Genomic DNA, 25,404 nt, shown 5'->3' on the forward strand with positions numbered 1-25,404 from the left:
GCTGCTTTTATACCCAATCATGACACCCACCTGTTCCCAATTAGCCTGTTCACCTGTGGGATGTTCCAAATAAGTGTTTGATGAGCATTCCTCAACTTTTTTGCCACTTGTGCCAGCTTTTTTGAAACATGTTGCAGGCATCAAATTCCGATTAAGCTAACATTTGCAAAAAATAACTAAGTTTTCCAGTTTGAACATTAAGTATCTTGTCTTTGCAGTCTATTCAATTGAATATACTGTAAGTTGAAAAGGATTTGCAAATCATTGTATTCTGTTTTTATTTACGATTTACACAATGTGTCAACTTCACTAGTTTTGGGGTTTGTATTTAACAAAATAAAAAAATAGTGAAGTTGATACTCACGCACCAGCCTGTTGAGAAAAGTTGTCTTTTTTTTCCACTGCCACACTCACACAGCTACCACTTTTTGATACTTTTCAAAATAAAGGGGACCACAAAAAATGGTATACAGTACAACCCTAATTAATTCCATCATTTAAAACCACATACTGATTTACAAAAGGTCTTAAGTGTTGTACGTGCATACTTGTATGAAATTTACCCTTTTGTTGCCATGGAGGCGAGGATTAGTGATTTAGAAGTAGCTAAAACACTGTGGATGGACATTTTCCGCTAGCTAGCTATGTTTTAAGGCAGTGGTCCCCAACCTTTTTTGCACCACAGACCGGTTTAATGTAGGCATTATTTTCAGGGACCGGCTTTCCACTTGTGCCAGATAAATAGAGCAAAAATAAGTGCATGAAAAATACAACTCACTATAACGCTGAATTAGTGGGAGCCCTGGGCTTGTTTCTTTGCAATGAGATGGAGATGGAAATCAGCCTTTGGCAACAATCTGTCACTTTTCTATTTGATATGTTCATTAATGTGCATTGTATCATGTCACAAAGTTATAACAAATATAACAAATGGTGATTTCCTATGAGGAGTTTTATTGTTCATCTATAAACAAGCTTATTGGTGTGTCTAGTGCACAAGTGTCAAACTCAAGGCCCGCGGGCCAGATCTGGCCCTGCACGCATTTTATATGGCCCGCAAAAGCCTGGAAATAATGTGTCAATAAAACACCTTATATTTTCTCTCTTTACTTTCTTATTTTCTTACTAAAGGTATTAGGGTTTTTTTTGTAGTTTGACAGGGGGGGAAAATAGTGTCCAATATTGCAACACATATTATATTATCTAACTTTGTTGGTCAAAATCCAAATAAATACTTAAATATCTGCTTAACTTATGATTTCGAAGCAAGTTATCCATCAAATTGTACACTATAAAAATAACCAATAGATTTTACTGTAAAATTTAGGGAGGTTTTTTTTTCCAGCGTATTACTGTAAGTTTGAATAAAACGACCAATATTTGTTTTTTTTAAATTCTGTTGGCTGAGCTGTCAAATTTTTTGATTTTTTTTAACTGTAAAATCCAGGGTTGATGATTTTATAGTACCACATTTTATTATGGTAAAAAAACTGGCATCTGAGTTGCCAAAATAAAATTAAACAGCAGTACTGTATTCCTATTTACAGTTATATGTTGTAAAAAAATAAATAATAAAAAACACCATAAATGTTACAGTAAAATATTTTACGGGCAACTAAGCCACATTTTTTTTTTTTAACTCTTTACGTAAAAATTGTTTTTAATATTTAAATTCATAGGCAAATTCATTAATTATTTACTGTTACGAGTAGCCCTCTAATGGCAGCCATGACTGCGGTGTGGCCCTCAATGAAAACAAGTTTGACACCCCTGGTCTGGTGGGACAGGCCAAAGTTAAGTTGGAAAAAAATGCAGTCCTCTATAAATTATTTAATGTTTCACGTCACGGACATGTACCGGTCCCCGGACCGGTGGTTGGGGACCACTGTTTTAAAGCACCACTTTCATAACGGCGCTTCAGTGTTTATAGCTTCACTTTGATTGTTAGTTTTTAAGACAAAATACGTCCGTTCTCTGTCGTCTGTCTCCACACTGTTTCTGCTTTCAAGTGCTTTCTGTGTGTGTGTTGACTCACATACGCCTCGGCTCATATTAACAGCAATGTCACCACGGCGTGCCATCATGTCCATTAAAAAAAAAAAGTACAGATATTTTTTAAAGGCAGTAGTAAAGTGAAGTGAATTATATTCATATAGCGCTTTTTCGCTAGTGACTCAAAGCACTTTTCTTCGTGAAACCCAATATCTAAGTTACATTTAAACCAGTGTGGGTGGCACTGGGAGCGGGTGGGTAAAGTGTCTTGCCCAACGACACAACGGCAGTGACTAGGATGGCGGAAGCGGGGATCGAACCTGGAACCCTCAAGTTGCTGGCACGGCCACTCTACCAACCGAGCTATACCGCCCCCAGTATAGTACCTTTTATAATTCATAAAGTACCGGTAAATGGGTTATACTTGTATAGCGCTTTTCTACCTTTTTTAAGGAACTCAAAGCGCTTTGACACTATTTCCACATTCACCCATTCACACACACATTCACACACTGATGGCAGGAGCTGCCATGCAAGGCGCTCACCAGGACCCATCAGGAGCAACGGTGAAGTGTCTTGCTCAAGGACACAACGAACGTGACTAGGATGGTAGAAGGTGGGGATTGAACCAGGAACCCTCAGGTTGCTGGCACAGCCACTCTCCCAACTCCGCCACACCGTCCCCGGTAAATCGTAGAGCCCTATTAACAACATTAAAAAATACTACTAACACCCAATCGAAAAAAAATTCCAGACAACAATAGAAAATTCAACAAAATTAATCATCTACGCTTGTTTGAAGAATTGGTTGTTTATGGTGTCAGGGTCATGTGACATGTCTATACGCTGTTTCAAACCGGGTCAGGCGTATTACGTGTCATGAGCTAATATCATTTGTTGCGCTTTTGTAGGATCTTATTGCATCGTGTTGGCAGAGAAATTGATGAAACTTGACCCTCTTAGCTTTTAAGACGCTGCAGAGTCGTCGCTCATTGATTTTGTGACGTGACAAATGTTTAAGAGGACGCCTGACTCGTTTTAAATGAGCGATGCATTCAAGTTTAAGAGGCGTTTGTACGATTTGGGCGGCGAGCTTGAAAAGAATCGGAGCGGACGTCCACCAGTCACCTTTTACTCGCTTACTTTGTCGGATTATTGACGACTGATGCATAATAAATACACTCCACTCAGGGTCCATTATCGCTTAATCGATCATTTGCAGGGAGGGGTTAGACGGGATGGTTTTGGGGTGGGGTCCGAGTGCTTCTCGGTGACAGATGTATTTGTGAGCCTTCCCTCGTGTTGCTCAGATCTTCTGATGATGTTATGATCCACGCTATTCCCGCTCCTGGCGCTCCCTCTGCGAGCAAGCGGAGAAGGTAATGGATAACCCCCGGTGGCTCGGCTGTCTCCACACCAACTTTTGGGAGCAAGCACAACAAACCATTGAACTTTTGGCCTTCCCTGGCAGAGGGAATATGTCTTGTATGGATGGCCCCCTCAGCGAGGCTTGTTGTGGTCTTCGGAGGGAGGTTCACTTACAACCGGGCCATGCCAGGACCCTCCAAGAACCACTCTGATGACATTCCATCGGCCCAAGGGGTTTCCGGGCAGGATACGCGGCATGTATCTATCGCTGCGGTGTTACTATGGTAGTTGATCACTTAATGACAGTAATGCTTAAAATACTTAACTGTACTTTGCGGACTATAGAGCGCACCGGTATATAAGCCGCACCTATTAAATTATAGAAAATGAAAATAAAAATCCATATATTAGCCGCACCAGACTATAAGCCGTAGATACATATACGTTGTGAAATGTGTTATTTACACATAAATATTCTGTAAATGTTTATTTACACACCTTAATTGTTTCCAAACGGTTTCCTAACACGGCAGTAAAACAGCTGATCAAAGTCTCTCTCGGGTGACTGAACTTCTCACCCCATCTCTAAGGGAGATGCCAGCCACCCTTCTGAGGAAACTCATTTCGGCTGCTTGTATCCGTAATCTTATTGTTTCGGTCATGACCCACACTTCATGACCGTAGGTAAGAGTAGGAATGTAGATAGCTCTGTTGGCCGAAAGCTTTGCCTTCTGGCTCAGCTCTTGTTTCGTCACAACAGTGCGGCAGAGAGACTGCAATACTGCCACAGCTGCTCAGATTCGCCGATTGATTTCCTTCTCCATCTTTCCTTCACTCGTGAACAAGACCCCGAGCTACTTAAACTCCTCCACCTGGGACAGAGTCTCGTTCTCTACCTGGACTGTACAAACCATCGGTTTTCTGCTGAGGACCATGGCTTCAGATTTGGAGATGCTGATCCTCATTCCAGCCGCTGAACACTCGGCTGCGAACCGATCCAGTGAGAGCTGAAGGTCACGAACCGATTGTGCCATCAGAACCACATCATCTGCAAACAGCCGCCAGAGACGTATACCCTCTCCGCCATGGTCACGACTCTGCCTAGAAATCCTGTCCATGAAAGTCGCAAACAGGATAGGTGACAGAGCACAGCTCAGGCGGAGACCAACCCCCACTGGAAACGGATCCAACCTACATTCAAGCACCCGGACACAACTCTCGCTTTGGTTGTACAGCGATTGGATGGCCCTCAGCAGGGTCCCCTCACCCCGTAATCCCTCAGCACCTCCCACAGGATCTCTCGGGGGGACCCGATCATACGCCTTCTCCAAATCCACAAAGCACATGTAACTGGATAGGCATACTTGCAGGCCTTCTCCAGGATTCCTGCAAGAGTAATGAGCTGGTCAGTTGTTCCACGACCAGGACTTAATCCATATTGCTCCTCTTGAATCTGAGGTTCGACTATCGGCCGGACCCTCATTTCCAGTACCTTGGTGTAAACTTTCCCAGGGAGGCTGAGTAGTGTGATACCCCTGTAATTAGCACACACCCTCTGGTCCCCCTTTTGAATAGGGGAACCACCACCCAAGTCTGCCACTCTCACTGTCCCAGACTTCCACGCAGTGTTGAAAAGGCGTATCAACCAAGACTGCCCCTCGACACCTAGAGCCTTCAGCATTTCTGGACGAATCTCGTCAACCCCCGGAGCTTTGCCACTGTGGAGTTGTCTAACTACCTCAGTGACTTCACTCCGAGAGATCTACGTCAATCCTCCATCATCCTCAGACTCCGCTCCTGTCAGAGAGGGTGTGTCTGATGTAGTTGGGTTCAGGAGTTCCTCAAAGTGCTCTTTCCAACGCCGTACGAATTCCTCCCTTAAAGTCAGCAGAGTCCCATCCTTGCTGTACACAGCTTGGATGGTTCCCTCCTCCCCCCTCCTGAGGTGCAATATGGTCTTCCAGAACAGCTTTGATGCCGCCCGATAGTCCTTCTCCATAAATTCCCCAAACTGCTCTCACACCCTCTGCTTAGCCTCGTCCACAGCCACGGCCGCTGCCCTTTGTCTTTGCAGTCTATTCAATTGCATATAGGTTTAAAAGGATTTGCAAATAATTGTATTCTGTTTTTATTTACGATTTACACAACATGCCAACTTCACTGGTTTTGGGTTTTGTAGATTTATTTGAAACCTCTAGCATTTCAGAAGGCCCAGGCCACATTCACAGCGAAGTATTACATGAGGAGTGCACAGTTCGAAGCGAAATGCGTGATTCTTTATACAGTGACTACAAGGTGGGATAGAAGGAGTAGGCTCAGTTTGGAGGGGAGAAAGAGCAAATTAATTTAGAGGGGGGATAGAACCTATGAAGCAACTCAGTGGAGACAATGGTTCACTGAGATACTTTCACAGTGAATCCTGGTCAGAATGTGCCTTTCACAGAAATACTGCAGTTTGTAATGGCATAGTGCAAGGATACACAAATGTCATTATCAGCCAATAATCAAGGCTCCAATATCGGTATCTTAAGTGAAAAAGTGGTATTTCTGTTGCCGTGTAGTCCAATATTCAGTTGTCTCTCGGCTAACTTGTGTCTTTTACGTTTGAGTTGTGAGCCGTCTTCATACTTCCTGACCGCTACTGCCAGTATAAAAAATGAAGTAGTACTCGTGTGCAAGTGTGTTTTCAGGGGGTGCTTGTGGCTCCAGTGTGCTGAGCAAATGACCACAATGTGTGTTGAGATCATTGATCCCAATCCATTTGGAACGCGTTCTGCTTTCCCACGGAGAAGACTCCAGCAGCAGGTGTCTTCACTGTTGATGTGGAACGCCACCGCACACGTCTCAGCGCGGCCGCACAAAACCATCCTTGTTGTTGCCAACACAAATTATTTCATGTCATTATTTAACATTTAGTCATTTGGCTGATGATGCTTTTTTCTTATAGGAACCTGGCGTCAAACTCTCTGGAGCACATCTCCTGGAGGGTGTTTCATTTTCTACCTCTGCTCAACCTGTGAGTCACTCTATTTTATTCAAGAAACATCCAACTATTCTCCATTTATTTCCACTGGATGCATTGTTTTATGTTGTACAGCAAGACTGGATGTCCGTCCAGGGCAGGCGCAGTCCAAAGTGTGTTTTCTATCAGGCCGCGGCATTTTTAAAAAATGATATTACATCAAAATAACAATACAAATTTGAATAAAAAAGCTAACAGGTGCAATGTTACAAAAACATTTTTTCAATTTCGACACGAATAACACATTTTTTTTGGTTTGTTTTTAACTTTCATTGCTCAAAAAATTTATAAAAACGTATAATTGACAGATTGTAAATGTAAACGTTTAAAGTAAAAATTAGATATACTGATTAAAGATGTCGAATGATTAATTTCCTTAATCTGATTAATCACATTTAGGAATTTGTATTATCATGAATAATCACAGGTGTATACTCGCTTGCATCATAAAATGTTGCTTAAAAAAAGACCTCAATATTTGCACACAAATGCAATATTAATGTTTTATTTGAATGCATGTCATTCATTTGCACAAAACTTGCCAACAGTTTTATCTAAAGTTCTTTCAGGCTGTATTTTAAAAACATTATTTTGTTTTATCCAAAGTTCTTTCAGGATGTATTTTAAATATAATATATAGTTTTATCTAAAGTTCTTTCAGGCTGTGTTTTAAATATGATGTTTAATTTTATCTAAAGTATTTCAGGATGTTTTTTTTAAATAAAAACATGTTGTTTTATCCAACGTTTTTTAGGATGTATTTTAAATATACAATTTAATTGTATTTAAAGTTATTTAAGGATGTATTTTAAATATAATATTTAGTTTCATGTAAAGTTCTTTCAGGATGTATTTTAAGTAAAATATGTTGTTTTATCTAAAGTTCTTTTAGGATGTATTTTAAATAATTTAGTTTTATGTAAAGTTCTTTCAGGATGACTTTTAAATATAATATTTAGTTTTATGTAAAGTTCTTTAAGGATGTATTTTAAAAATAATACTTACTTTTATTTAAAGTTCTTTCAGGATGTATTTTAAATATGATATTTTGTTTTATCGAAAGTTCTTTCAGAATGTATTTTAAATATAATATTTAGTTTTATCTAAAGTTCTTTCAGGCTGTATTTTGCAGTGTAATTTGTCAGCGAGACCACCGGTCAGAGTCTACTCACTGGTTTTTATACTGACGTATGCGTTGATCTTCTTTTAGGATGTATTTTAAATAATTTAGTTTTATGTAAAGTTCTTTCAGGATGAATTTTAAATATAATATTTAGTTTTATGTAAAGTTCTTTAAGGATGTATTTTAAATATAATATTTAGTTTTATCTAAAGTTCTTTCAGGATGTATTTTAAATAAAATATTTTGTTTTATCTAAAGTTATTTCAAGCTGTATTTTAAATTCAATATTTAGTTTGATCTAAAGTTCCTTCAGGCTGTATTTTGCAGTGTAATTTGTCAGCGAGACCACCGGTCAGAGTCTACTCACTGGTTTTTGTACTGACGTATGCGTTGATCTGATCACTGACTCTATAGCGGTCAAGGTGAAAGAGCTTGTACGCTCAAAATAAACCCCATAACAAGTGGTACATGCTAGTATTGCCAGTTTGAAAATGTAACAAAACACCACAGGTGCGAAGTTGATAACATGAATGTGCAGTAAATGAGTGTCTCCATGGTGAAAGCCACATAGTACACGCACAATCCTAATTTAAATAAGGCGATCTGCACCACTTTTATACATTTTACACACAGTCTTAGTAGAGCACACGCAACACGCCCACTAATAGTATACACTATTTTATATTTTTGCACACTCTGTTGAGCGCGGTGCTATTTGGATCTTAGCAGATCAGGCTTTTAATGTTAGGAGAAAAAGTTGATACAAAAAATGAATGAAGACACAAATATTTGTCTTCAAAATATATAAATAATGTTTCTTTAGCCTTTTTAATAGCTGATTTTGTTGAAATATCATGATGACGTCAACAACTCCCACCCCTATGCTGTCTTTTTACCCAAAAATCTAAATGGTAATCGAAAATTAAGTCGCCAAAGAAAAAAATCTGGATTTTTTTTTTGTTTGGTACTAGCTTTTAGGGACGTTGTGTATTCTCCCCACCCCTGTCCTTGGCGCCAACTTGCAGACACTCCCTAAATTTAGTTAAACTAGAAATAAAGTTCTTCCGAAGGACTTACAAAAGTTGTTTGTGTTCACGTCTGAAGGTGAGAACCACAGGAGGCCGTATGATTTTAAACATCCAAGAGTGCGAACAAATTTGAAACAAATGTGCTTGTCTGTTGTTTGTGTGAAAGCATGGAATTCTCTAAAGAAAGACTTAAAAAGAGTTACAAAAAGAGACAACTGGAGTTATATCAAACTGATTTTTTATTTTGATTGGACGTGTCATTGTGAAAATGCTTAAACGAAAATTAAAAAGTATGTTGGAGTTCGGGTGTTGGTGGAGGGAACAGTTATAAAGTCATCTAAAATCATTTGGTGTAAAAAAGGGGGCAGATAAATATAAGAATAGTATTATTACATCTGCTCCTTTCTGACCATGGAAATGTATAAGGAACAAAAACACAATGAAAGTGTCAACTGTACCTGGCTTGTATATATGCATTTTCATGAAAGGAATGCAAAGAAATGAAAGGAATAAAAAGAAATGAAAGAAAAAGTTATGAATAGAGATGTCCAATAATTGCTTTTTTGCCGATATCCGATATTCCAATATTGTCCAACTCTTAATTACCGATACCCATATCAACCGATGTAGATATATATACAGTCGTGGAATTAACACATTATTATGCCTAATTTGGACAACCAGGTATGGTGAAGATAAGGTCCTTTTTAAAAAAATGTATTAAATAAAATAAGATAAATACATTAATAAAATTTTCTTGAATAAAAAAGAAAGTAAAACAATATAAAAACAGTTACATAGAAACTAGTAATTAATGAAAATGAGTAAAATTAACTGTTAGTGGACCAGCAGCACGCACAATCATGTGTGCTTACGGACTGTAACCCTTGCAGACTGTATTGATATATATTGATATATAATGTAGGAACCAGAAATATTATTAACAGAAAGAAACAACTCTTTTGTGTGAATGGGGGAGGAAGGTTGTTTGGGTTGGTGCACTAATTGTAAGTGTATCTTGTGTTTTTTATGTTGATTTAGTTTAAAAAAGAAAACAAAAAAACAACAAAAAAACGATACCGATAATAAAAAAAACGATACCGATAATTTCCAATATTATCGGCCGATAAATGCTCTAGTTATGAATATTCTTATCTTGGAAAATAAGTCACGTATCGTTGGGATATAAACAAAAAAATATTTTGACATTTAGGGCAGACAATAGATATATGATGTATGTAAATATGATGTAATGGATAGGAATGTCTGATGCTGGATGTCAATAAAAATAAAATAAAAATAAATAAAATAGAATAAAAAATAATTGTTGATTTTTAATCGAGAATTGTTTTGAATTTAGAGTTGATTCTCAATCGAATCGAATCATGCGGTGCCCAAAGATTCACAGCCCTAATGTTTATATCATTTACTCAAGCAAGTAAGTAGGCCTTTAATTAGCATTAGCATTAACAGCTGTGGCTGTAGGCAACCTCCCGATGGAGTTTTTTTAACAAGATTGATTTAACATCAGGAGTAGTCAACAATATAATAATGCTAATTGTGTTATTATTTTTGTGGCTGTATCAATCTTATTCCACTGAGAATATATTGTTGATGTCCAACCTACAGGCTGACTCATTGCCACTCGTTCAAAAGCAACAAAGGCTATAATTTCAAATGCACGCACGCCTTAAGCGCGTCAAAAAGAAACACAAAGTACTGACATAAAGGTTAAACTCAGTCAGAGAGCTTTTTATTCGCTCCACACTTGAGCGCGTGGAACTTCACCAGCTTTTTATCGGGGGGGGGGGGGGGGGGCAAAGAGCGCTTATAGCGGCGTGATTGACAGCCCACTTTTCATGAAGCAGCTGTGACATTTGATCAGCTTTTATTTTCGGGCGAAGGAAAAGTGGCGTCCATTATGGTGTCTTAAGGCGTGGAATTTGACAAAATAAAAGTTTCTTTGCGCTCATTGCCAGGGTCCTGGAGGACAACCCTTTGCTTTGCTCGTGTGACCTCCACTGGCTGCAACACTGGCAGCGGAACGGTCGGGCCGACCTGGACGACCAGAAGTTGACCTGCCTGTCCGCCGGACAGGAAGTTGCGCTCGATGCTTCGTCGGTCACGGACAACTGCAGTGAGTACCACATGGTCGCCACAGATTCAGGTTTCTCATATATATATATACACTACCGTTCAAAAGTTTGGGGTCACATTGAAATGTCCTTATTTTTGAAGGAAAAGCACTGTACTTTTCAATGAAGATAACTTTAAACTAGTCTTAACTTTAAAGAAATACACTCTATACATTGCTAATGTGGTAAATGACTAGCTGCAAATGTCTGGTTTTTGGTGCAATATCTACATAGGTGTATAGAGGCCCATTTCCAGCAACTATCACTCCAGTGTTCTAATGGTATCTGTTTGCTCATTGGCTCAGAAGGCTAATTGATGATTAGAAAACCCTTGTGCAATCATGTTCACACATCTGAAAACAGTTTAGCTCATTACAGAAGCTACAAAACTGACCTTCCTTTGAGCAGATTGAGTTTCTGGAGCATCACATTTGTGGGGTCAATTAAACGCTCAAATTGGCCAGAAAAAGAGAACTTTCACCTGAAACTCGACAGTCTATTCTTGTTCTTAGAAATGAAGGCTATTCCACAAAATTGTTTGGGTGACCCCAAACTTTTGAACGGTAGTGTATATACTGTATGTATACATATATAGCCCATACATGTACATGTGTAGATATTATATTATTATAATTATTACAATTGGATATTAAGAGTATGTGAAAAGTTTGACTTCTACCTTGTTTTAAATGGGTGTAATTTAGAATTGTTTCATGGTGAATGGACATTTTTCAGTTCAATGACCACGTCTGTTGACATTTTGTGTTGGTTGTTTTTTGGGGTGGGGAGGTTACACTATGACAGGGGTCGGCAACCCAAAATGTTGAAAGAGCCATATTGGAGCAAAAATACAAAAACAAATCTGTCTGGAGCCGCAACAAATTAGAAGCCATTTTACATACAGATAGCGTGTCATGAGATATAAATTGAATTAAGATGACTTAAAGGAAACTAAATGAGCTCAAATATAGCTACAAATGAGGCATAATGATGCAATATGTACATATAGCTAGCCTAAATAGCATGTTAGCATCGATTAGCTTGCAGTCATGCAGTGACCAAATATGTCTGATTAGCACTCCACACATGTCAATAACATCAACAAAACTCACCTTTGTGCATTCACGCACAACGTTAAAAGTGTGGTGGACAAAATGAGACAGAAAAAGAAGTGGCATAAAACACGTCCTAGAAAGTCGGAGAAAGTTATACATGGAAACAAACTAAGGTGAGTTCAAGGACCGCCAAAATTAGTAGGACAAAACGGCGCTTGCCAAATACTCCAATCAGTGAAGCATGTTTAATACAAACAGTGTGCTTTATAACAATAAGGGAGGTTTGTGTCATGTTTGTCCTCATACAGAAACCATATTAAAACAAAAAAAAATTGTTTTTTTTCCCCTCATCTTTTTCCATTTTTCATACATTTTTGAAAAAGCTTCAGAGAGCCACTAGGGCGGCGCTAAAGAGCCACATGCGGCTCTAGAGCCGCGGGTTGCCGACCCCTGCACTATGACTAGAGAAGGTTGTTTGCAGTGGGTCATATAAATTAATGCTGCGCATTCAGGGCATTTTTTTTTTTAGAGGTGGGAATCTTTGGGCACCTCACGATTCGATTAAAAATCGATTATTGATGCAAATTTAATTTGTTTATTGATGCGGTTTTATGTTTATTTTCGCTTCACTAAATAAGCGTTTATTACATGTAACTTTAAAAAAACAGTGCATTTGTAATAAGAAACAGTAGAATTAATTCCCACATTTAGGGAAATGTGTGCAAAACTATAACATAAGTGCTCTATAATAAAGGAGGTTAGGCAGCTCGCTGCTGTCAGACACATTTTAGAACTGTCTGCATTACTTTATTTACAATACATAAATCAATTATTGCTGCCCAAATAGTTTTTAACTTGAAGATTTTTTTTGTACTTGCTATTTGTTTTTTAACTTGAACAAAATTTGTTTCTGCTTGTGAATTGTTTTTAACTGGAATTATTTTTTTTGTTTTTGCAAAGTGTTTTTAACTTGAAGAAAATAATTTTTGCACTTGTAAATTGTTTTTAATGTGAAAAAAATAGTTTTTCTACTTGCGAATAGTTTTTAACTTGAAGGAAAAAAAAATTGTACTTGCAAATCCATTTTTGTGTTTGTGTAGTTTTGGCAGTAATTTCCCTTCTTATCAATACAATTAGCACAAGACTTGTTGCCACTCTTCCAAATAGATATGGAACCGCCATTTCCCCCAAGAGTCCCTCATGCTTATGGCAGCAAATGTCCCGTCAGGACAGGCAGGTTCAGTCCGAACCTGTGCTTTTCCTCGAGAAGATCTTGTCAATTGAATTGAGAGACCAGTTTATCAACCCCGTGTTTAGAATTGTGGAGAACAGTGCAAAAGAAAGGCTCTTGGAAAGACAAGACGGGACAAAATGAGAGATGCAGAGCAGGACAAATAATGGAGAGGGAGGGAAATGTGACCGCCTTCGCTGAGAGCCAGGAAGAAATGTTACGGTGGTTTCCTGCACTGTTCTCAGGTCTGCCTGAGGTGATCATCCTCCCCTCCAACAACAAGGTCCAAGAAGGAGGCAACCTGACCTTTGAGTGTCGTGTGACAGGAAGTCCCACCCCTCAAGTGAGGTGGAGAACGGATGCCCTCCAGTCACGCTTCATTGTCGAGGTAGACTATTTATTATATATATATATTATTATTACTTTTCCCTTCTATGTGGACATTTTTGGAAATGTCGTGCAGGAGAGAATCTGGGACTCCACCCTGGAGGTGCTCCTCTACCTCACCAACGTCTCGTCCAAGGACCACCTGCACAACCTGACCTGCCAGGCCGAGAACCAAGCGGGTCCCGGTGAGGACATGATGCAGCTGGATATCGAGTGTGAGTGTCGTCCCAAAAGTGGCATCAGCAATGTGCAACTACATGTCCCACAATGCACTGCAACAGCTTCTGTATCTGCCCTTAAAGGCCTACTGAAACCCACTACTACCGACCACGCAGTCTGATAGTTTATATATCAATGATGAAATCTTAACATTATAACACATGCCAATACGGCCGGGTTAACTTATAAAGTGACATTTTAAATTTGCCGCTAAACTTCCGGTTCGAAACGCCTCTGAGGATGACGTATGCGCGTGACGTACCCCGGGGAACACGGGTATGCCTTCCACATTGAAGCCAATACGAAAAAGCTCTGTTTTCATTTCATAATTCCACAGTATTCTGGACATTTGTGTTCGTGAATCTGTTGCAATTATGTTCATTGCATTATGGAGAAAGAAGCTGAGCAAGCAAAGAAGAAAGTTGTCGGTGCGAAACGGACGTATTTTTCGAAGGAAGTCAGCAACAACAGTACACAGCCGGCGCGTCTTTGTTTACATTCCCGAAAGATGCAGTCAAGATGGAAGAACTCGGATAACAGAGACTCTAACCAGGAGGACTTTTGACTTCGATACACAGACGCCTGTAGAGAACTGGGACAACACAGACTCTTACCAGGATTACTTTGATTTGGATGACAAAGACGCAGACGTGCTACCGTGAGTATGCAGCTTTGGCTTCTAAACATTTGATCGCTTGACCGTATGTGCGCAACTTTTTTTTTGCGTATGTACGTAACTTTTTTAAAATATATAAGCTTTATGAACCTTGGGTTAGGTGAACGGTCTTTTGGGCTGAGTGATTGTGTGTGTTGATCAGGTGTTTGAATTGTATTGGCGTGTTCTATGGAGCTAGGAGCTAGCATAGGAGCTATGAGTTAGCATAACAGCATGTTCCCTATCTGAATAGCTTCAACTCCCCACTAGTCCTTCACTTGCACTTTACTCATCCACAAATCTTTCATCCTCGCTCAAATTAATGGGGAAATTGTCGCTTTCTCGGTCCGAATCTCTCTCACTTCATGCGGCCATCATTGTAAACAATAGGGAACTTTGCGTATATGTTCAATTGACTACGTCACGCTACTTCCGGTAGGGGCAAGCCTTTTTTTTATCAGATACCAAAAGTTGCGATCTTTATCGTCGTTGTTCTATACTAAATCCTTTCAGCAAAAATATGGCAATATTGCGAAATGATCAAGTATGACACATAGAATAGATCTGCTATCCCCGTTTAAATAAAAAAAATTCATTTCAGTAGGCCTTTAAAGTGGAATTTTGTTTATCATTCACATTCCTTATGTACATATGTTTTTATTTTTCAATGCATTCTGAGTTGTAAAGTATGGCAAGTAAGAGGTGGTGAACAATGCAGCTAATAGGAGTACAATATTCCGCCCATAAAGTCTAAAAAAACATCCAAAAAGCGGCAACGGTACTCCATTTACATGTTGTCACTTGAATTATAACAAGTATTAGATTATTGTTATTAAAAGCGCTAGCACCGAGGAACTACTTTTACTACCCTTGTGGTGGAAAGTTATAACTTCTTTCCACTTGCTTTTTTAAATGTATTTTTATTCCGCCGCAAAACTTTGGCGCACTCCACCGCTCACAGTTTTCATCCGATCGGAACCGTTCAAGTGTTAAAACGTTCCAAATTTTCAAAAATGCACAACCCCCACATTTCTCAACCGATTCAAACCGTTCCACCATCCACACACTCCACTCACCTTGGACAATCAAAACTCCATTTTCCAAATACAACATTTTTTTTTACAGGAATTCCCGGTTTTCCAAAGCCCTATTTTCACCTTTTCCTGGAAAGTTTTCACAGTCCACATTTTTCAACCGTTTTTTGACCATTCTGCTTTCAAAACATTCCTCTTACTTTGGACAACCAACTTTCCTATGTTTTTTCTCCGTACAAATTCCAGGAATTCCGAAATACCCATTTTTCAATTCAAACTACTACGTCAACATTTTTCAACCGATTCCAAAAATTCCAACACCAACCCAGTCGTATCATCTAAGACAATGGTGATCATATCAACATTTTCCAAAATTCCCGGTTTTCCAGAAATTCCCAAAGTTCCTTGAAATTCCCATTCAAATTAATGGACGTGTTCATAGTTCTACAATGCCCTAAATTCGCAAAATTGTGCGCCATTTTTACATTTGATTCCGACCTTTCAACCATCCATCCACAATACTCTTTCGGTATATTGAACGCGAAACATGTTTTCCCTTTTTCCAGTAATTTTCTCCCATTTGACAATGAATGGTAAATATACAATCGACTGCATATCCCACATTTCTCATCCGATTCAAACTGTCCCACCATCCACACACTCCACTCACCTTGGACAATCAAACTACCATTTTCCAAAAAAAAGGACCAAAAAAACCCCAGTAATTCCCAGGTTTTCCAAAGCCCTATTTTCACCTTTTCCTGGAAAGTTTTCACAGTCCAAATTTTTCAATTGTTTTTGACCATTCTGCTTTCAAAACTTTCCTCTTAATCTGGACAACAAACTTTCCTATTTTTTTTTCTCCGTACAAATTCCTGGTCTTCCTGAAATTCCAGGAATTCCAAAATACCCATTCTCAATTCCAACTGTTACTACGTCAACATTTTTCAACCGATTCCAAAAATTTCAACACCAACCCAGTTGTATCATCTAAGACAACAGGGGTCGTATCAATATTTTTTTAAAAATTCCCGGTTTTCCCGAAATTCCCAAATTTCCAGGAAATTCCCATTCAAATGAATGGACATATTCATAGTTCTATAATGCCCTAAATTCTCAAAATTGTTTGTCATTTTTAAACCCGATTCCGACCTTTCAACCATCCATCCACAATACTCTTTCGGTATATTGAATGCAAAACATGTTTTCTCTTTTTCCAGTAATTTTCTCCCATTTGACAGTGAATACAATCGACTGCATATCCCACATTTCTCAACCGATTCAAACCGTTCCACCATCCACACACTCCACTCACCTTGGACAATCAAACCACCATTTTCCAAAATAAAATTAAAAAATTACAGGAATTCCCAGGTTTTCCAAAGCCCTAACCTCTTCCTGGAAAGTTTTCACAGTCCACATTTTTCAACCGTTTTTGACCATTCTGCCTTCAAAACGTTCCACTTAATTTGGACGACAAACTTTCCAATTTTTTTCTACATACAAATTCCCGGTTTTCCTGAAATTCCAGGATTTCCGAAACACCCATTCTCAATTCAAACTGTTACTACGTCAACATTTGTCAACCGATTCCAAAAATTCCAACGCCAACCCAGTCGTATCATCTAAGACAATTGTGATGCTATAAATATTTTCAAAAATTCCCGGTTTTCCCGACATTCCCAAATTTCCAGGAAATTCCTATTCAAATGAATGGACGTATTCATAGTTCTACAAAGACCTAAATTCTCAAAATTGCTTGCCATTTTTAAACCCGATTCCGACCTTTCAACCATCCATCCACAATACTCTTTCGGTATATTGAATGCAAAACATGTTTTCTCTTTTTCCAGTAATTTTCTCCCATTTGACAGTGAATACAATCGACTGCATATCCCACATTTCTCATCCGTTCCACCATCCACACACTCCACTCACCTTGGACAATCAAACCACCATTTTCCAAAATAAAATAAAAAAATTACAGGAATTCCCAGGTTTTCCAAAGCCCTAACCTCTTCCTGGAAAGTTTTCACAGTCCACATTTTTCAACCGTTTTTGACCATTCTGCCTCTTCAAAACGTTCCACTTAATTTGGACGACAAACTTTCCAATTTTTTTCTACATACAAATTCCCGGTTTTCCTTAAATTCCAGGATTTCCGAAACACCCATTCTCAATTCAAACTGTTACTACGTCAACATTTTTCAACCGATTCCAAAAATTCCAACGCCAACCCAGTCGTATCATCTAAGACAATTGCGATGCTATAAATATTTTTAAAAATTCCCGGTTTTCCCGACATTCCCAAATTTCCAGGAAATTCCTATTCAAATGAATGGACGTATTCATAGTTCTACAATGACCTTAATTCTCAAAATTGTTCGCCATTTTTAAACCCGATTCCGACCTTTCAACCATCCATCCACAATATTATTTGCCCTTTCCCAAAATTCCCGGTTTTCCCGAAATTTCCAGTAATTTTCTCCCATTTGACAATGAATGGGAAATATACAATCGACTGCATATCTCACATTTCTGATCCTATTTGAACCGTTCCAACATCCACAAACTCCACTCACCCTGGACATTTAGGCCAGCATGTTTCCCGGTTCTAAACATTTCCTGATTACCTGAAATTACCAGTAATATCCCCCCATTGAAAATGAATGGCCAATATACAAACCCCTCCATATCCCACATTTCTCATCCGATTTGAACCGTTCCAACATCCACAAACTCCACTCACCCTGGACATTTAAGCCAGCATGTTTCCCGGTTCTAAACATTTCCTGATTACCTGAAATTACCAGTAATATCCCCCCATTGAAAATGAATGGGCAATATACAAACCTCTCCATATCCCACATTTCTCATCCGATTTGAACCGTTCCAACATCCACAAACTCCACTCACCCTGGACATTTAAGCCAGCATGTTTCCCGGTTCTAAACATTTCCTGATTACCTGAAATTACCAGTAATATCCCCCCATTGAAAATGAATGGCCAATATACAAACCTCTCCATATCCCACATTTCTCATCCGATTTGAACCGTTCCAACATCCACACACTCTACTCACCCTGGACATTCAAGCATTTCAGTTCCACTCACGCGTATCGGCAGTTCGACGGCGTGCGCCCATAGGGCATTCACACGCAATCCCTACCGAAAATGCAAATTCTAGTTATTATTATTATTTTTATTAGAGCTTCCACGGTATGCGTGACACTCGGATCCCAAAAGGTGGCCTGCTCCTATCGCTCCCGTGTTTGTCAAACTGCACGCTCGGAGACTCAATAGGACTCCGGAAGATCTTAATGGGGGTCTGAGGTGAGGGCTCTCCAGAGAAGGCATGGCTGATTTGTCAGGAGAAAAGCGGAATATTCTTCCCAAATGGCTCTTGTTCAAATGAAAGCGTGCTCCCGCCATCTTTTAATGGAGCTCTCTGCCAAGCGGCCTACAATAACACGGCAGCACGTGAAGCACAACATGGCCGACCATTTCATGGCGCGGACAAAAGCGAGAACCTTCCACGCTGGCGTCTTAATTACCGCTGGGCTTGTTGTTTGCGGCTCTCAGACGCATTAGTGTGAAAGTTGCCCGAGTCCAGAAGGAGTGCATTAGCGCCGCATTACTGCCAATAATATCATCTGTCATCTGCGCATCGGCGACACCGGCGAGGACATGGAGCCAATGCACGAGCACCCAGGGACAGATAAGGAGCCTCAGGAAAAAGGCTTGGATAACCCAGTTCAGATCCGATTTGAGTCCGGCCTAATGGACTTGTGCCGCCTACTCCGGAAAAGCGCTTCATCTGCCGTGAGTGGCAGGCTGTAAATGCAGCAGATCCATCAACATCGGCCCCACTGGTGGACGGACGCTCGTTAACCGCCAGCCCTTTAATTACCCTTCATTACCTCCCAGAACAGCGGGTGTTTACTGCTGAGTGGCCCGCCGCGCCATTGATTCCCCGCACTCGTCTGCAGGCCACCCTTCTACATAAAAGAGCAACTTTCTTTTTCTAAGAACACAACTCCTGGCGAGGAGAAAAATGCTTGCAGTTGTATTTATTTGTACTTTTTTCATTTTGCCTCTAAGTTGTCATAGTGGCCCAGCCTTGAACCCCTGCAGGTGACTACCATTGCTCACAGGCAGGGCTGAGGTCCGAAGCCAGGAGCATCAAACTCAAGGCCCGCCGGATAGATTTGGCCCACCATGCCATTTATCGTGGACCGTCACAATATTTAAAATAGCCGTGTCATTTAAGTGGTCTGCAACATTGTTTAATGTGGCTTACCACATCATTTAATTTGGCCCGCTACATCATTTAATTTGACACACCACACCATTTAAAGTGACCTGCCACCTTATTTCAAGTGGACTGCCATTTCATTTAATGTGGCCCGCCTTGTTATTCATAGTGTTCTGTCACATTATTTAGTGTGGCCCGCAATGTTGTTTTACATGGTCTGTCACATAATTTCATGTGGTCTGCCACATTATATAATATGGCATACCATGCCATTTAAAGTGGCCCGTCACAATATTTAAAAATTGGCCCACTATGTCTTTTAACAAGGTCTGCCACATCATTTAATGTAATCCATAACATTGTTTAATGTGGTTTACCACATCTTTTAATTTGGCCCTCTACATCATTTAATTTGACACACCACACCATTTAAAGTGGCCCGCCACATTATTTCAAGTGGACTGCCTTGTCATTCAAGGTGTTCTGTCACATTATTTAGTGACATTTCGTCATTTCATGTGGCCCAATGTTATTTTACGTGGTCTGTCACATCATTTAACGTGGCCGCTGAATCATTTCACATGGCCTGTCAAAATTATTAAAATTGGCCCACCATGTCATTTTACAAGGTCTGCCATATCATTTAATGTGGCCCATAACATCATTTAATTTGACACAACACATCATTTAATTTGGCCCGCCACTTTATTAAAATTGCCTGGCATATCATTGTTCTGCCAAATTATTTAATGTGGCCCGGCACGTCATTTTATGTGGTCTGCCACATCATTTATTGTGGTCTGCCACATTATGGCCTGCCACAATATATAATGTCATTTAAGATGGTCCGTCACAATAGTTAATGTGGCCCGCCATGTCATTTTACGTGGTCTGCAACATAATTAACCTTGTTTAATTTAACACACCACATCAATTCACGAGGCCCGCCACATTATTTTAAGTGGCCCGCCATGTAATTTAAAGTGGTCTGTCACAATATGTAAAGTGGCCCGCCATTTCATTTTATGTGGTCATTGAATGTGGCCCGCCACATCATTTAATGTGACTAACCACATCATTTTATTTGGCCCGCCACGTCATTTAATTTGACACACCCCATTATTTCAATGTGGCTCACTACAGTATGTATAGTAGCCCGCCACGTCATTTCATGTGGCCCGCCACAATATATATATATATATATATATATATATATATATATATATATATATATATATATATATATATATATATATATATATATATATATATATGTATGTATATATATATATATATATATATATATATATGTATATATATATATATATATATATATATATATATATATATATATATATACATATATATATGTATATATGTATATATATATATATATATGTATATATATATATATATATATATATGTATATATATATATATATATATATGTATATATATATATATATATGTATATATATCGTGGCCCACTATGTCATTTTATGTGGTCTGCCACATTATTTAAAGTGGCGCGCCACATTATGGCCCGCCACAATATATAATGTGGTGGTTTCGTTTTTTTCAATGTTAAGAGATTATTCCTTACTCTGCCTGTGCAATTGGCTTGCCAACCCCAGAGATGCGAGGTCACCATTTCCCGGGTCTTCTTCGCTATCATCCGAGTCCCCGAGACGATGGCTGTTGGGTAACCATATCATTAGGATTATTGCAATACCAAAATTGCCAAATATACATATAGTACAAGCATCTCTGGTCTATTTTTGAATGCTACCGGAAATAACCTTCCTATTACTGTAGAAACATGACAAAAACAAGACGGAACACACTTACACTGGCTTCCTGTTCCTTTTTTCTGGCAGCTCCTCGTTCTCTGCCTCAGATTGCAAATCCCAACTCCATGTTCCTCAGTAATGTGACACAGAAGGAAATAGTTACAATCGTGAAAAATGTTTAAATCTAAGACTTCAACTGATTGTTACGGAATTGATATGGAAACGATAAAAAAGGTTATTGAAGAGATCTCAGGACCATTGATGTATATTAGTAACCTATCATTTCAAACAGGTAAATTTCCAAACAAAATGAAAATAGCTAAAGTTGCACCAATTTATAAGACTGGAGACAAACATCAATTTACAAATTATAGACCTGTTTAATAATGCTATTTGGTAACAGTAGAAGAGAAAGTCAAACACAAATACAAATAGACGGAATAGAAATTGAAAGAGTAAATGAAACCAAATTTCTAAGTATAATGATTGATGATAAATTGAACTGGAAATCTCAAGTAAAAAATATACAACATAAAGTAGCAAGAAACACGTCAATAATGAATAAAGCAAAACATGTTCTAGACAAAAAATCACTTCATATTCTCTACTGCTCACTAGTGTTACCATATCTGAGTTATTGTGTAGAAATATGGGGAAATAATTACAAAAGTACACTTCATTTATTAACGGTGTTACAAAAAAGATCAGTTAGAATAATACATAATGTTGGATATAGAGAACACACAAATCCTTTATTTATTGAATCAAAGATACTGAAATTCCACGACATAGTGAATTTGCAAACAGTTAAAATTATAAACAAAGCAAAATATAACCTGCTACCCATGAATATACAACAATTCTTCTCAAAAAAAGAGGAGAAAAATAATCTTAGAGAGAAATGTAATTTAAAACATTTGTATGCACGTACAACACCTAAGACCTTCAGTTTATCAGTATGTGGAATTCAATTATGGAATGGATTAAGCAAAGCAATCAAACAATGTACTAATATGATCAATTATTTATGCTTACATGTGGAAATAATAATAATAATAGTAAATAAAATAATAATAAAAAAAGGTAAATAAAGCATAAAATAGTCTAATAAATTAATTAAATAAAAAACAGTATATAAAATATATACATCAGCAAATAACAAAAATATAGATCAAGAAAAAGGATCTTAATATGTGCAGCAATTTTTCCCACTCACATCACCTCATTTTATATTTTTTTCTACAATTAACTATACCAAAAAACACATAGACATACCTTTTTTTTTTTAATGGAAAGAAAAACAACAGGGCGTCACACACAGCTAGTCCACAGTAAACAGGATCTCGAGCTCCACTAAAGAACAAAGAAAGAAATAATACACACTCATATTAATAGCAAAGAACGGCTGTTTCCACTCCGTTAACGTTACGTTGTTGACTAACGAAGTAACGTTAGCGACCTGGGCCTAAACAACACTGACAATAAAGTAATACGCTTTCGTTTCAACCAGTTGGAAATATGTGGAATATCGTAGCATGTAACCTACACACATTCACAGCGTTTAACAAAAGATAGCCCAAGTTATCTGTATTGAACTTTTGAAACGTTCATTTACTACGTTACTCACCGGCTTCACGCGGGAAACTTTCAAATTCTGGAGTCGGGGTCCCCCGGAACACAAAACACAGATAAAAGACAATTTTACAATAGCACGGCTAAAAAATGACCGTCGTTGTGTGGGTTTTTTGACGAATAACACTCTTTTCCACTTTTCTTTGCTCGGGCCTCACCTACCGCGTGCAGCCATTTCGAATTTTCTGGATACGTGACGTCAGACGCACGTCCCCATGCAAAGCATTCTGGGAGGCGGCGCTGGAAATAAAATAGCCTTTTTTTACAGAATATAAAGTTTTACTGCTAGTCCTAATATCAAACAACGTCATTACAATCATACATAAATGATGATGGAAACACAAAGGCCGATCTTTACTGTGAATGTAGCAATAAATCTATACTTACGTTCGTGTTCCAGCAAAGAAAGTCCAGAAATGATGATCTTGGCTCATGCGCGTACACGCTAGTAGGCGCGTCCACGTCTGCGGGTGCAGACATTGGTCGGCTCAGCGCGCGTAGGCGGAGCCTATAACTCTAGGCGGCGCGCGCCGGTTTAGTTTGTCGCGTCCGCGTATGCGAATCAGACACGGGTCCGCTCAGGATCAGCTGTCTGACCGTACAATTTTCAGAGGCGGAGCTGTATCCTCTAGGCCAGGGGTCACCAACCTTTTTGAAACCAAGAGCTACTTCTTGGGTACTGATTAATGCGAAGGGCTACCAGTTTGATACACACTTAAATAAATTGCCAGAAATAGCCAAATAGCTCAATTTACTCAATTTACTCAATTTACCTTTAACTCTGTTATTATTAATAATTAATGATATTTACACTTAATTGAACAGTTTAAAAGAGGAGAAAACACGAAAAAAATTACAATTAAATTTTGAAACATAGTTTATCTTCAATTTCGACTCTTTAAAATTCAAAATTCAACCGAAAAAAAGAAGAGAAAAACTAGCTAATTCGAATCTTTTTGAAAAAATTAAAAAAAGAATTTATGGAACATCATTAGTAATTTTTCCTGATTAAGATTAATTTTAGAATTTTGATGACATGTTTTAAATAGGTTAAAATCCAATCTGCACTTTGTTAGAATATATAACAAATTGGACCAAGCTATATTTATAACAAAGACAAATCGATTTTTCTTCCAGAACAAAATTTTTTTTTTTAATTCAAAAGACCTTGAAATAAGATTTAAATTTGATTCTACAGATTTTCTAGATTTGCCAGAATAAATTTTTTGAATTTTAATCATAATAAGTTTGAAGAAATATTTCACAAATATTCTTCATCAAAAAAACAGAAGCTAAAATGAAGAATTCAATTAAAATGTATTTATTATTCTTTACAATAAAAACAATACATTTACTTGAACATTGATTTAAATTGTTAGGAAAGAAGAGGAAGGAATTTAAAAGGTAAAAAGGTATATGTGTTTACAAATCCTAAAATCATTTTTAAGGTTGTATATTTTCTCTAAAATTGTCTTTCTGAAAGTTATAAGAAGCAAAGTAAAAAAATGAATGAATTTATTTAAACGAGTGAAGACCAAGTCTTTAAAATATTTTCTTGAATTTTCTAATTCTATTTGAGTTTTGTCTCTCTCAGAATTAAAAATGTCGGGCAAAGCGAGACCAGCTTGCTAGTAAATAAATGAAATTTAAAAAATAGAGGCAGCTCACTGGTAAGTGCTGCTATTTGAGCTATTTTTAGAACAGGCCAGTGGGCTACTCATCTGGTCCTTACGGGCTACCTGGTGCCCGCGGGCACCGCGTTGGTGACCCCTGCTCTAGGCGGAGCCAAAACGAATGTGACAGTAACGCGGGTTGGGCGACTTGAAGGCGGATCCGTATAGCAGTCTTCTGCTGTGTGGGGAGTTATGATTTATAATCTAGGATTAACTTTCACCGACTCAGAGGCGATGCAGCTGACTTTTGCTGACGTTTATTTGCGATTTAGAATGCATAAAAAGCAAGTGTACTTGTCTTACATACATCCTGTAGCTCCCCTTTATCTCTTAACTTGAACTCTATAGAGTCTAGGCTCTTAACTCAGTCAACTGATGATGATTTTCTCTGCATCCCTGCGAGCGCAGCACTCAGGCGGGGTCACAAGTTAAGGGTCGGAACGGAACCTTCGATCCGGAGGTTTTAGACACTTCCTGTAACTTCGCGTCCTGGCGCAGCTTCCAGGTAGCTTTTGTGGTCAGGTCCACACGTTGACCCGGATCCATTATTCATAGCGGGGTCAGCGCAGGTTCGACACACAGATGGAGGACATTGATTCATGGAAAGGTGAAGGGCCACGTGCACAACCATCAGCAAGAAATGGACTTTGACCAACATTGTCTGGAAAAAGCATCTCTAGGCGTCTTCACCATCCTCCGGGCCAGACTGATAGAGCTGGGACCCCCAATTTATATGTCTTATATAATATTACTTTGTTATAGGGATGGGCGATATGACCTAAACTATATATGTATGTACAGTAT

The 25,404-nt window shown here is 38.6% G+C and overlaps 1 protein-coding gene across 8 annotated transcripts in view; it reads left to right on the forward strand.

Moving 5' to 3' along the window:
- The window catches only part of ntrk1 (neurotrophic tyrosine kinase, receptor, type 1), a 294,126-nt gene that overhangs the window by 163,171 nt on the left and 105,551 nt on the right, over positions 1–25,404 (forward strand). For all 8 annotated transcript variants that reach the window (XM_062029188.1, XM_062029191.1, XM_062029186.1 and 5 more), the window contains 4 exons: positions 6,308–6,376; positions 10,513–10,670; positions 13,200–13,342; positions 13,418–13,556. In XM_062029188.1, the coding sequence (XP_061885172.1) occupies positions 6,308–6,376; positions 10,513–10,670; positions 13,200–13,342; positions 13,418–13,556 (509 nt within the window). The remainder of the gene's footprint in view (positions 1–6,307; positions 6,377–10,512; positions 10,671–13,199; positions 13,343–13,417; positions 13,557–25,404) is intronic.

The sequence above is a fragment of the Entelurus aequoreus genome, linkage group LG20, assembly GCF_033978785.1.
Source record: "Entelurus aequoreus isolate RoL-2023_Sb linkage group LG20, RoL_Eaeq_v1.1, whole genome shotgun sequence".
NCBI lineage: Eukaryota > Metazoa > Chordata > Actinopteri > Syngnathiformes > Syngnathidae > Entelurus > Entelurus aequoreus.